At 38.3% G+C, this 13,110-nt stretch overlaps 1 protein-coding gene across 2 annotated transcripts in view; it reads right to left on the minus strand.

The window, feature by feature from the left end:
* Positions 1 to 13,110, minus strand: part of LOC149450529 (bifunctional heparan sulfate N-deacetylase/N-sulfotransferase 3-like) — a 347,552-nt gene that overhangs the window by 51,374 nt on the left and 283,068 nt on the right. For both annotated transcript variants that reach the window (XM_089691786.1, XM_089691787.1), the window contains exons 8-9: positions 9,765 to 9,861; positions 4,913 to 5,036 (exon numbers count right to left, since the gene is read on the minus strand). In XM_089691786.1, the coding sequence (XP_089547912.1) occupies positions 4,913 to 5,036; positions 9,765 to 9,861 (221 nt within the window). The remainder of the gene's footprint in view (positions 1 to 4,912; positions 5,037 to 9,764; positions 9,862 to 13,110) is intronic.

Here is a 13,110-nt window from a genome sequence, read left to right on the forward strand (position 1 = left end):
CCTCACTTCCTCAAAAAATACTATTAGGTTTGTCTGACATGTACGATCCTTTAAAAATACATGCTGGGTGTTACTTATGATACCATTTTTGCAGGCAGATACTCAGATAGGGTTCCTTACCATTGTTTTTCATACCTTGCATACTATTAATGTAAGGCTGATTAGGTTTGTAGTTACCTGATATTCATCTCAATCCATTTTTGAACATCAGTACCATATTTGCATTTTGCAAAATGCCATTCCAGTCAGTGAGTTCTCCTTTCAAAAATAGAAACATTAGCCTGGCTATAATTTGGCTAAGGGCTCGTGAGTGTAAGCCACCTGGTCTTGGAGATTTGATAGTATTATGTTTTTCTAGTCTTTTCTGTCTGCGACAAAGGTACCTTAAGTCTGCTGTTATTAACATAAGTGTTGTCATTATTAAGCCTATCTCTTTCCCCTTTATAAACTGAATGTAGCTCTTATAAATTAAATTACTATCTAATTTAATGAATTAAATCACTGTGACCAAATAATCTTCACTTAGTGATTGTAAGTGAGTCTAACATGCACAGTATTTAGAGTAAGGCTTACAAACATGGACATAATAGTCTATCAGTATCTAAATTATCTCACTAACTGCCCAAAGCTTATCTCTAGATAGCTTCTGTATTATGTGGCTCTGACCATTCCTTTCGTTGTTTTACAAAAAATAATTAAATAATAATAATAACAACAAAACAAACCTTTGAACACCCCCCATGCCTGACATTTTATAAAATAAACTTTGAATACAGTTAAGATCTCCTGGGTGTTGTAATTTAACTTCACATCCAAAAAGCTGACTGGAGAAAAGCAAGTTATTAGATGTCAACTAAGAATAGCTGAGGTAATGATTAAAGCCCTGCTTGTAATTCAGCACAAGCCAGCAGTGTCTAGCAGTCATTTTACTTCCCAGGGTTAGTGAAAGTTAGGTTTTATAAAGGTACGAAGTAATCAATGGTCAACAGAAGTAAAATAAATTGGCTTAATGGAATAAAGTTCAGACTTGTGAAACTTGCTAAAAATGACTTATAAAAAGAAAACCAAGATAGATATGATTGATATGTGAAAGCATATATAATATGCCATGGTCTAGATACAATAGCCACTTTTTACTGTTCATTTTTGAAATAATAGCTCAGTATTAGTTTGTTGAAACACAGCACAGTCAGTGAGCACCGGGGAGCTTGCCTCGTATTTGGTTAGTTTATGATCTCTGACTCACATGAGACAAAGGAAAGGAAGACTGTTTTGCTGCACAGAAAAGGAAATCAGCTCTGTTTTATTGTTCTTATAGTAATGTAGTGTCTTGGTTTGCTCGAGAGAGCTACTGTTTTTCAGATTCATAGGCACAGCTTGACTGGAGTTTGGCATGTTGTTGCCCAATATTGTTTTGTGATATAAAGTAATATACACACTTACATAGACCTACACTTGTGGATTTGGATAGCAATGAATTTTGGACACACAGACCCGAGGGGAACCTTCCATAATGCCAACATCTTTCAAGGTGGACCCTCACCCTTTGTTATTGGGATCAGGTACACTCTGAAACATCAGTCCTTCAACCTAAAAGGATGTTTACCTTTTGCACAAAAATAATAAATGCATATTTTTTCAGGATAAAAGATGTGCATTCATTATTTTTGGCTGCAGAAACCAGCAATCAGCTGATCGGTGGTGCCATGCAGGTCTCTTGCAGACCTGTCAGTATATTTGCTTGCCCGTATAGGATGTACGAGCAAGCAGATATACTGATAGGAAGACTCAATGAACTACCATGGCGCTCCACAGCACCGTAGTAGTTCATTGAGTACTAAAAGCCGACAGCTGCTAAGGATGTCAGGACTTGTAGTTCATTCATTCACAGAACACTGTGAATGAATGACTCGGCCGTGTGGGCAGGCTGAGCTGTTTTTAAATACTGACAGCTAGTATGGGGAACTTCTCCCTGTACTTCTGTCACAGAAAGGGAGGGTGCAGAGGGTGGCGGCTGCAACACTGGGAACATGTTACATGTTCCACCCTAAAAAGCAGTAACATGTTCCCAAAGATGATCTTATCCTTTAATAATACCTGGAATTTTTACTTCCATCCTGTCTGTACATACTGTATACCCTATATTACAGTTTCGTGCTCATTGCAAATGGGACAGGCTGTTTGTACATTCTATTATGCATTTGATACAATTGTCCATGCCTCGTATGCTGTATTGTTTACACCAGTGTTTCTCAACCTTTTTTCAGTCAAGGGACCCTTTAAAATTCTACACAATTTTGAGGCACCCCATGCTAAAATGCAAAGAACTTAACAAATAGTTTTACATAACACAGCAACATCTACTCATGTTTGACACCCAACATTAGAGGTGATTTATTCTTTCAAAGTGAATACAACTTTGAGGACTGGTACTGACTGGTTTCCCCCACAGCTAAAGTGACCCCAATGGTGATGGAAAGAGGCATGAGAGGGGCAAACAAGAATACAGGCGCCTGAGATCCTCTTTATCCACCAGTAACATAATCCCTTGTTAGGATGCCAGTGGCTGGCCTCCACAATGCCCAAAGTTGTAATGATGCACAATAGAAACCCATGGTGTGGGCAATAACAGGCATGCTTAATCCACTTGCTGGCATGTTGGCAATTTTTGGGTTATTTGGGGCAATTTATAGGCATTTTGCCAAGGCACCCCTGCAGAACCCAGAAGACACCATCTGCCTGTTATTTATTGTTTGTTTTACCATTTTGTACATTTGTTTTTCAGAAACATTTTGTACTGAAGCAGTGCATTTATGCTTGGATAGTTTATAGCGGTCTAGGAGATGACAGCACACACCAGGTAACCAATTTTTATTCATTTTGTACTCCAGATGTTACTTAAAGCACTGCTAAACCCCTGAAATGAAAAATGAACAAATTCTATAGTATGTTCTTGCCTCTATCCAAATAAGCTAGTGTGATTTCTGCCTTCTCTGCCATTCCTCTGCTATCTGTCCCTTGTAAGAGTCTATGCATATCCCAAGCAATCCTAGGAGATGGCCGTGCCCCCCCCCCCCCCTCCTGCACACAACAAGTGACTGACAGCCTCAGCTGTGCATGTTTCTCTATGCCAATCTACTGAGGGGGTCCGTCCCCTCCACTCAGATCTCAAGTAAAATTACACTCAGCTCTCCTCTCTATGCTGTGCAGTGAGTGACATCAGATCTCTGCCCACTGCCTCTGGAAGCTCAGAAATTTTGTCTAAAATGTGTGCTTTAGGAGTCTGTACAGGAGAGATAACTGCAGATAAACAGGTAGGGTGGGTACAATCCTATATACTGTGGGACCATGGAGTATGAATGTGCAAATACTTTACATGCAACTACATACTTTTTTTAAGGTGGAGTTTTCAGCCAACTTCTGTGAGCAAGATCCAGCATAAATATGAGCATTTTTACTATGCTCATGTGCATAAAATAACAGCTTACACCTGAATAGCCATAAAAATGTCCCCTCCCCCCTCTTAACACCTATGTTGACTAACCTTGTGAAAGAAAGATGTAAGATGTATATACCAAGTTTCAGCTTGCTCTGGTCTGGTCATGTGATCTGGCTCCCTTGTGTCAGCCAGAGGTGGCTACAGGTGAGGGAAGGGACCACAGACAATGGATAGATCATAGGAGCCTTTGTGCCTATGGGGGGAGATTACGTGACCAGACTGAAGAAGGCTGAGAATAGGTACAGTGGATATAAAAAATCTACACACCCCTGTTAAAATGGCAGGTTTCTGTGATGTAAAAATAGGAGATAAAAATAAGTAATTCCAGAAAGTTTTCTACCTTTAATGTAATCTATAAACTGTACAACTCAGTTGAACAACAAACTGAAATCTTTTAGGTGGAGGGAAGTAAAAATAAAAAACTAAAATAACTAAAATATTATGGTTGCATAAGTGTGCACACCCTCTAATAACTGGGGATGCAGCTGTGTAAAGAATTAAGCAATTGCATCCAAAATCATGTTAAATTATTTTACATCACAGAAACCTGACATTTTAACAGGGGTGTGTAGACTTTTATATCCACTGTAAGTGTGTACATCTTTTTTTTTGCACAGGTTAGTCAGCATAGGTGTTGAGGATGTGGGGGTGGGGCAGTTTTAAGGCTAGTTAGGTTTAAGCTGAAATTCTACTTTAACTGAATGCCATTTACTATTCTAAAGTACTGTGTTTCATAAAACATTTACCTTTTTAATACTTTTTTTCACAGTGTATTCATTCTATGTTACAACATAGTGATGTTGATCTCCCGCAGTATCCTTGCAGCCCCTTCCTATCTACATGCATGCACTCCAGCAATGGCTGCAGGGTATTTCTAAGGGTGAGTTCCCTGATGGATAACTATTGTAGACCATACCTGCATAATGTGTGTTGAAACAGCCACTAATACTCTCCATTTGAAGCCTGCACACTTACCTGGTGACTACACAGGAGTGTCAACCTATAACAGAAAGTACCTGAACAAAGACCTTCATAGCTTGATCACCAGGTATTATTTTATTGGCAACAACTTCTGAAATTAAATTAAAGGCTATATGAAATTTTAGTAGTTGGGTTTACATAGACTTTAAGTGAGATATATGTTTATCAAATATATCTATCGTATCTATCTATCTATCTATCTAGGGGCGGACTGACAACTTATGGGGCCCCCGGGCAATAGGGGATCATGGGGCTCCTGTGTCCTTGCCCAAACTCAAAAAGCCTATGATAAAGGTACCAGGGGCATCTTATGGGGCCCCCTACTGACCCCAGGCCCTCGGGCAGTGCCCAAGTTTCCAAATGGTCAGTCCACACCTGTATCTATCTATCTATCTATCTATCTGTCACAAAAAGAAAAAAAATAGCACTTACCAATCCACACCTTTATGGTAGTTATTTCCATTGAAAAACTGCATCTCTTCAAATGTTTTTGGATTTGGAGAATTGCTAAAGATGACAGGATGCATGACCAGGAAGAGGTATAAAGCCGTAGTACCTGCAGTCAAAATAACCAGCTTTCTGTTAAAGCTATTCTTTTGTTGGGTTAAAAGTCAAAAAATGAGAACAATAACACAAATTAAATCATAACTCTAGGTTGGGTGGACCCAATTCTGAAAACCTCCTCCTCCTCCAAAAAAAAAAAAACATACCCTGCATCTTTTAATTTTTTAGTATACATACCTTTTTTGGAATTGTCTTCATTTTGGTCATGTGACTTTTCCTGGTTGGCTTTCCTTCATCTTTGTGCAGAAGTGTTGGATGGTCCTCTATAATGTAGAGACTGGAGCTATATAATGATATCGGCACTGTTCTCTGCATCATTCTCCTATGAATAAGGGTGGCTTGATGACTTGCCCCTAGGTGGTATGTCTTTGATGCCCTGTGCTCACAGAAAGTGGGTTGAATGACCATAGGAGAAAGACGAGGAGTGCAGCAATTGAGCATGGAGTGGGTACGTACTGCTTCTGGACCTTCTTTTGTAAATGAGGACAGTGGTGGGGAGAGTTAAAAAATGTTTTTGGAGTTGGTCTTTAGGATGTTCAATAAGAACAACTAGGTATAGTAGAAAACGTATACAACATAATATGCAATTCTTCAACACAAGGTATAAAAAGATGTGAAGTATAGTTCTTTTGGGTGGTGGTGGTGGCAAACAATGTACAATATAGTCCTATTTGTCTGCCAGCAGCTTTGCATGCTTTGTTTGTGAAAAAGATTGACACTTTTTCATTTATTAAGTCAACTACAACTTTATGCAAAATTAATTATCTGGGTAAGTAATATATAGAATAAATCAACCCCTAAAACAAAAGGATATTAACAAGGAGCTCTATACATTTATAAATCTAGACAGGTTTTTGCCAATTTTCTCTCTGTATATTTATTTATTCAATAGAAAGCCGGTATTACACTGACAGCTGTTCCTACTTTATAATAATTTTTTAAAACAAATCTAATTGGCAAGTGGTAGTGACAGGTGATAAAAAATAACACGCTTTGAGGTGGTAATTTTAACCAGCTGTCTGTCGTGAGTATTTTTCAACTTGCTTTCCACCCATATTGTTACTGTCAATACAAATACAGAAATAAAGTATGTAAGAAGGACATTTAAAAGTATAAACAAATCAAAGGACACTTGACAGCAAAAAATAACAGTAGGTGGTCCCTATCCAAAAAGTCTTGAAAGTATTTGCCTACACAAGTGACTTTCCAGATCAGCAACTTCTGATCATACTGCTACATTTTATTTAAAAACATCTCTAGAGTTGGTCCAGTTTTATCCCAGGCCAGAGCTAGGGAAAGGTGGGCTTATAATAGCCATTTAGAAGAACTGCTGAAAAGTAGACTTTTATTTAAATCTGTATCAAGTATAAGGCTTCTACATACTGTATATTTGCAAAATTGTAAAACTAAACCCCGTCTTTTTTTTATTTTTGATAAAGATTTGGTATTTATTTGTTTATTTATTTTTTGCTGGCTAGCCTTAAAATGTATTTTCTACTTTTGCGGTCAAATTTGGGAAAACCCCATCATATGTTTGTTATGTGTTCCCATTCATACAGCATGCCTAATTTTTTTTTTCTTACCTTTTAGAGGTGTCATAGCTGACCACAAGGTTTTTTTTAACAATATTAGAATACGTCTGCCCCAAATATGTCCTCATTAACATACAATGCAAGAAGCCCAGCCTCTACATCTTTAACCCTTTGTTAAGACAGACAGTGTTCAAATATAGTTGCAATTGATAATGAAGATCTGTCTGCAAGGTGCAGATAGTGTTAATTATGGCAAACACAGCTGCCCTGCACCTTCATAAATATAGCTACATATGACTTTCTTCCTTGCTGGAGGGTCCAGAAAACATCATCTAAAAAGGTAAGCTACAATTTTTAAATATGCTGTGTAAATGGGCACATGTAACAAATATAAAATAGGTGTTATCCTTATTTGGATGCAAAAGTATAAATACAGTTTAAAGTGTGCTGTGGATCCCTCTTGAACTGTTTAATATATTACTCTGCCCATGTGCACCTTTCCCTGTTGGTTTCAGACAGATTAGAATGACATCGATCTTTGCTTTTTTTGGGTTTGGTGAAGACACACTAGAGACCTTCAGCTGTCTTGCAAAGATGATGTTTGGGCTTCTGTTGTGCTACTGTTCCTTTAGGGAGAATGGGCTGCCTGCAGGTAAGCCTCTTCTTTGTTTTTGCATTGCTATATACTGTATGTTCCCATAGGTAGAAAACTCTCATAGTTCAGAATTAGGGACCACATTTATCTGAGCAGAGTGGCTTCCATATAACCAGTATTTGCCAATAACACATATTTTCTTTTTGATGGTTGACTTGAAAGTGTGCTGTGGACCCTCTACTACTAAAATATATATATATATATATATATATATATATATATATTTAACACACACACTACATATTTATATTAATCAGAAAACCACATTGAATACAAGCAGTAGAAATTTACAGACAAAAAGAAAAAAACAATTTTAAGTTATGCAAAGTGATTTTTTTTTACAAATTTGTTTACATACATATATATATATATATATATATTTTTTTTTTTTTTTTTAACCTCATGGTGGACATTAGGACTTTGTTTATTTGGATTTAATAACAATTATTATGGACACATTGTATTATTTGAACACTTTTTCTTGTTTTAGATAGCTTAATGCTTGAGATTGTGAGTGAGGTCATGCACGTATTTTTTTTTTGCACAGTCCACGGTGAGTTGCATTTATGTCTTTGGCGCAGAGTTTTTCACATTTATATACAGTATTTATATATAAATCATCAGCAGCAGCAGCAGCAGCACACTGATACTTTCATCACTCTGCTAATCTCCTCCTCTTAGAAAGCTTAAAACAAATATCAGTTGTTCATGCATATGATTATATTCTACTTGTTTCAATCAGTAGGATGATTAAAAAGTATTCAATACATTACAAATGGTATATTCGCTTTAAACAATCCAAACACTTTCAATATCAAAACATTTTTGGTAAAGGTTTAAAAATGTGAACTTGATTATTTCATAATTAATTGATTGCTTAATATACAATACCATTGACTTGAAAGCAATTAAAATTTTCTAATACATCTGATTTTATCCTTTGGTGTCCTGGTACATTGAGTTAATGGACATTTTTTGTGTGTTAACATGTGTTGCACTAACGGAACCCAGTCAAATGAATGAGCTGGTAAAGCATCAAAACATCCAAAAATGGGCATGCACAATTTTTAGCAATGCAGCACACCAGTATGCATGGTACTGCATTACCGGGGTACTGGTGTCAAAATGCATTGCATTGCAAAGGTGTGTTTCAACCCTGAATCAATCTCCTAAAAAAAAAATGACCCAAATTGTAGTGAAGCACAAATTATACTGCTAAATCTGCCAGCAGTAAGTGGACAAAAATTAGCAAATCAATAAAATCCAACTATCTCCTAGTTCTAGTCCTCTTTGTTCAAGTAGGAGTGCAGATATAGGGTGGGGGGGAGAATTACTTGATCCTCATATTAAGGCTATTTTCACACTGAGGAGTTTTTGAAGCATTTTTGCATTAGAACAGCTAAAAAAAAATGCTTCCCTGTGTATGTGAATGTATATCAATGTATGTTTTCACACTGAGGCGTTGCGCTTGGGCGCAGTGTAAAACCCCTGCTTGCAGCATCTTTGGAGCATATCTGTGACTTAAAAAAAAGCCCCAAAATGCCTCTTCCCATTGAAATCAATGGAAAACGCCTAAAAAATGCCTCTGTGAAGCATTTTTAGTGCAGTTTTTAAGTCACGTGTCCTTTAAATGCCTATGCGTTTTTGCTGTGTTTTTGTGGCAGATCAGTGTGAAAGTAGCTTAAGTCAAGCAGGTTTTTTTTTTGATAGTCCAAAACTATATTAAATATTATTTTTTTACACTTGCCTTGAGTTTTATTTGCATAATTTCTGATAACATCAGCTAACATGTTGCAACATGATATTTGTGCATAAGTGGGTACTTTTGCATGCATTTTTGCATATTTTTTAAATACAGTTTTCACGTAAGGCCTCATTCATGCTGCTACCCAGGGCTGTACACAGTACACCATCTTTCAGCCAGGTGTTTGAAATCTGTTGTGGACAGAAAGCCTGGAAGCCACAGATCATGGCTGTTCAAATGTAATTGTGATTACATGTGGCGCAGAGTCTCTCAGCCATCATTGGTCTGTACAGAGGCTGCAGCTGATGGCAAACACTTGGCCGTATCCACCATAGAACCCACTGTAGAAGGAAGCTGATCTGCATGGTGTATGGTCCTGGAAGGCCGTGTGAATGTGGCCTTAAATAAGCTTACTCTTCACTTTCGGATTGATTTTCCTTTCAGTTTGTAAAAGACAACATTATAAATAAAGCAGAACACATTTTTAAAAGCAGGTTCTAACTAATAAGATTGTTAGGGATTGATTTATTAAAGAAGTAGAGACTAAGTTCACCGAGCTTAGCAAAGATGAAGCTGTGTTTACTTCAACAATCATTGCAAGAAAAAAAAACAATCTTTTATTTCCCTTTTACATGATTAGGTATTCAAAGTGAGCACACACCTTATTTATTAAGTCCAGTGAACGTTCACTTTCCTTAGTGAACAGTCGCTGTTTCTTCTGCAAACCAACCCTTACATTTTACACACCTGCCACAAGAAAAAATGCTTTAGAACTAAAAAACTGCTTACCGGTTTTCTGTGGCCCCACCACAAGAAATTTGGGCAAGCGATCACAGGTTTTTTCTTTTGACCATATATCACGGTGGCGCTTGTCATCACAGGGATTCTAAAAGATAATAGCAAATTAAATAAAAAGCATCTGCAATACTCACAAGTGATGTGACCTATCAATCTATTATATTATTTCCCCTAACAGTTTTTTGCAATTTGTTTCATACGACAATAAAGTAATACTAACCCATCAGTTTTGGGCCCTGCAGCACTGGATTTATGTCTCTTACTGAGTATGCGGCTTCTTTATATTTTAATCTTTGCTTCTGTTCCAGTTTAAAACTGTTCCATGGCCATTGCTCTAGGTGTCCTGTTTCAGGGTGGCTCCCTTTTCTTGTGGAGCCACACTTGCTTTCTTATCATACAGAGCCACCCTTGCTTGCAGAAACTAGAGTTGTGTTTCCCTAAACTGTGTGCATCAATAGAAACACTCAGCCCTGCATCCTAGGATGTCTCCTCCCCCTCCCTTCTACAGATGAACAGGCTAGCTGGGGACTGCACTGTCCACTGTTATTTATTTCCTGTAAAAAGAACGGAAGTTGCAGGAAAAAGTACTGAGGGAGCAAGAGTTGAGAGTTGTGACCTGCAAGTGCTGGAGTAAGAATTTTCACAAATAGTTTGCTAGGCAATGTTTATTTTATGTACTCGTTGTGTTAAACTAAACATAGCTGAGGGTTTAATATTACTTTAAAACCTTTCAAGTGAGTATGCACATTGTAATCATACAGAAACAAGTTGTAAAAGTGACATTAAAGAAACAGAAAGTAAGTGGCATGCTGTCAGGGTGACATTTGCATGCAGTCTCAATCATGTTAAACATAATCGTTATAAATAGAACATAGTATTATGAGCTGTCGGATTATAAAATATGTCTACATGAAAATAAGCAAATAGAAAACGGGAAACTACACACCTAACAGATGCATATAGCATAGCAGATTTTGTTCCTCAAGCACAGAAAAATAAAGAAAATCAGAAAATACTGAAATTCCAAGATACTTTCTGTTTATATGAAGGTGTTTTAAACATACCCTAAACATAACGCTGCCATTTTGCAACTTAGTTAATGACACTGTGAGATTTGGGTTCCTGAAGTCCAACAGAGGAAATAAATGTGAGGGCCTATGTCAGCACCTGTGGTAGTGAGCTCTATTGATCCTCAACTTGGGGTTTCCCAGGGCGCGGAGTCTAAGGTCATGGCCCCCTGGTACACCCAGCTGAGGTGGAGGAGACAGCGCCCAGGAGCAGAGTATAACGGGAGAAGACAAAGGGAATCCAATAGGCTAGCCGTGGTCAGGACAGGTGGAAAACAAGCAAGGTCGGGAACGAAACGCGGGTCGGTACACAAGTAGACAATAAAAGATTCGCAGCAGGAACACATGGGAGCTCCAACAACAAGAAGTTGCTCAGGCAAAGTGGCCTAGTCTGAGCACATCTTATATAGACAGGCAGACAAGGAGGCGGGACAGGAAGTGATGGAAGAGAAGGAAATAAACAGGGTTGCAGCAGGAAGGCAAGAACACAAACGAAACTGCAGGCTAACTTGTGACAGCCTACATGACACGCAGAGCTTGCAATATTATATAGTATCTTAATGTTAGTGGACATGGTTAATGGGTGGATTATGGTTAGAGAGCATAATAGTGCATATTCGAGACTGTTCTCTTCATTGGTTCTCATCCTACCTATCACACGGTTCCTTCAGTGTCACTAACAATTCTACTTTCTCTTCTCTTCCTTTCTTTGTTGGGGTCCCCCAAGGTTCTGTTCTTGGACCGCTCCTATTCTCTATCTACACTTCCTCCCTGGGTCAGTCAAAAGCCTCTCATGACTTCCAATATCATTTCTATGCTGATGATACCCAAATCTACCTCTCCATCCCTCAGCTCATTCCATCAGTCTCCTCACGCATCACTAATTTACTAACAGACATATCAGACTGGATGTCACACCATTTCCTCAAACTCAATCTATTCAAAACCAAGCTCATAATATTTCCTTCCCTACATGCCCCTTCCCCTGACTTCTCTGTCAAGATCAACGGCTCAACTACCAACCCGTCCCCTCATACCAAAGTGCTAGGTGTAACCCTGGACTCGGAACTATCCTTTAGGCCCCACATCCAATCAATGTCCAAAGCTTGCCACCTCAACCTCCTAAAATATGCCCCTTCCTAACCAATGACACCATAAAGCTCCTAATTCACTCCCTGGTCATCTATCGCCTTGACTACTGCAACTCCCTCCTCATTGGCTTACCTTTATGTAGGCTGTCCCCCCATTTAGTCCATCATGAATGCTGCTGCTAGACTCATCCACCTCACCAACTCTTCAGTATCTGCTACCTCTCTCTGCCAATCCCTCCACTGGTTTCCACTCACCCAACGAATTAAGTTCAAAATACTAACAACAACTTACAAAGCCATCCACAACTCTGCCCCCAGTTATATTACTAACCTAGTCTCTAAATACCAACCTAATCATTCTCTTCATTCCTCTCAAGACCTCCTGCTCCCTTGTCACCTCCTCCCATGATCATCTCCAGGACTTCTCCTGAGCATCTCCCATCCTCTGAAACGGCCTACCCCAATTTGTCCGACTGTTTCCTAGTCTGTCCACTTTTACACGATCCCTGGAAATCCTTCTTTTCAGAGAGGCCTACCCTGCCCCCACCTATCAACTGTATTTTTATTTTCTTCCATCAGCTCACCCCCCACAGTTATTACCTTTTGTATCTCCTAACCCTCCCTCTTAGATTGTAAGCTCCTTACTGTATTAAATTGTACTGTAATTGTACCGTCTGCCCTCATGTTGTAAAGCGCTGCATAAACTGATGGCGCTATATAAATTCTGTATTATAATAATATTTGAAAAAACACGTTTTTGAGAATAAACATTTGTCAGTACATTTTTTAGTAGTATGATATCTAAGATTACATGCAAATCCCTATACCATTGCTAGATTACAAGAGATTTCTACAAAAAACTCTTGTTTTTAGAGTGCTGACATTTTACTAGGTACTGTTGGAAAATGCCAGCATGTTATAAGAGATTGTAAATGGAGAGTGCTTTCTTTGATTCATGGAGCAGTTGCTGATGGTCTGAACCACACTATATGATCAGAATAGCCAGAATGTTACTTGACAGAAAAAATTTTAAGACAATTGGTAAACTGTAGCTTCCCATATCATGTAATTGTGATGGGTAATTAGGAAAATAAGGGGCTAACTTAATTCTGTAAAGACTGACACCGTTTAGAGATTTCTACAAATGTGTGCCTTGTCATTAATTATTGGGTGTATTTT

The sequence above is a fragment of the Staurois parvus genome, unplaced genomic scaffold (genome assembly GCF_062004578.1).
Source record: "Staurois parvus isolate SC_StPar_1 unplaced genomic scaffold, SC_StPar_1.0 ptg000572l, whole genome shotgun sequence".
In the NCBI taxonomy this organism is placed as follows: Eukaryota; Metazoa; Chordata; class Amphibia; order Anura; family Ranidae; genus Staurois; species Staurois parvus.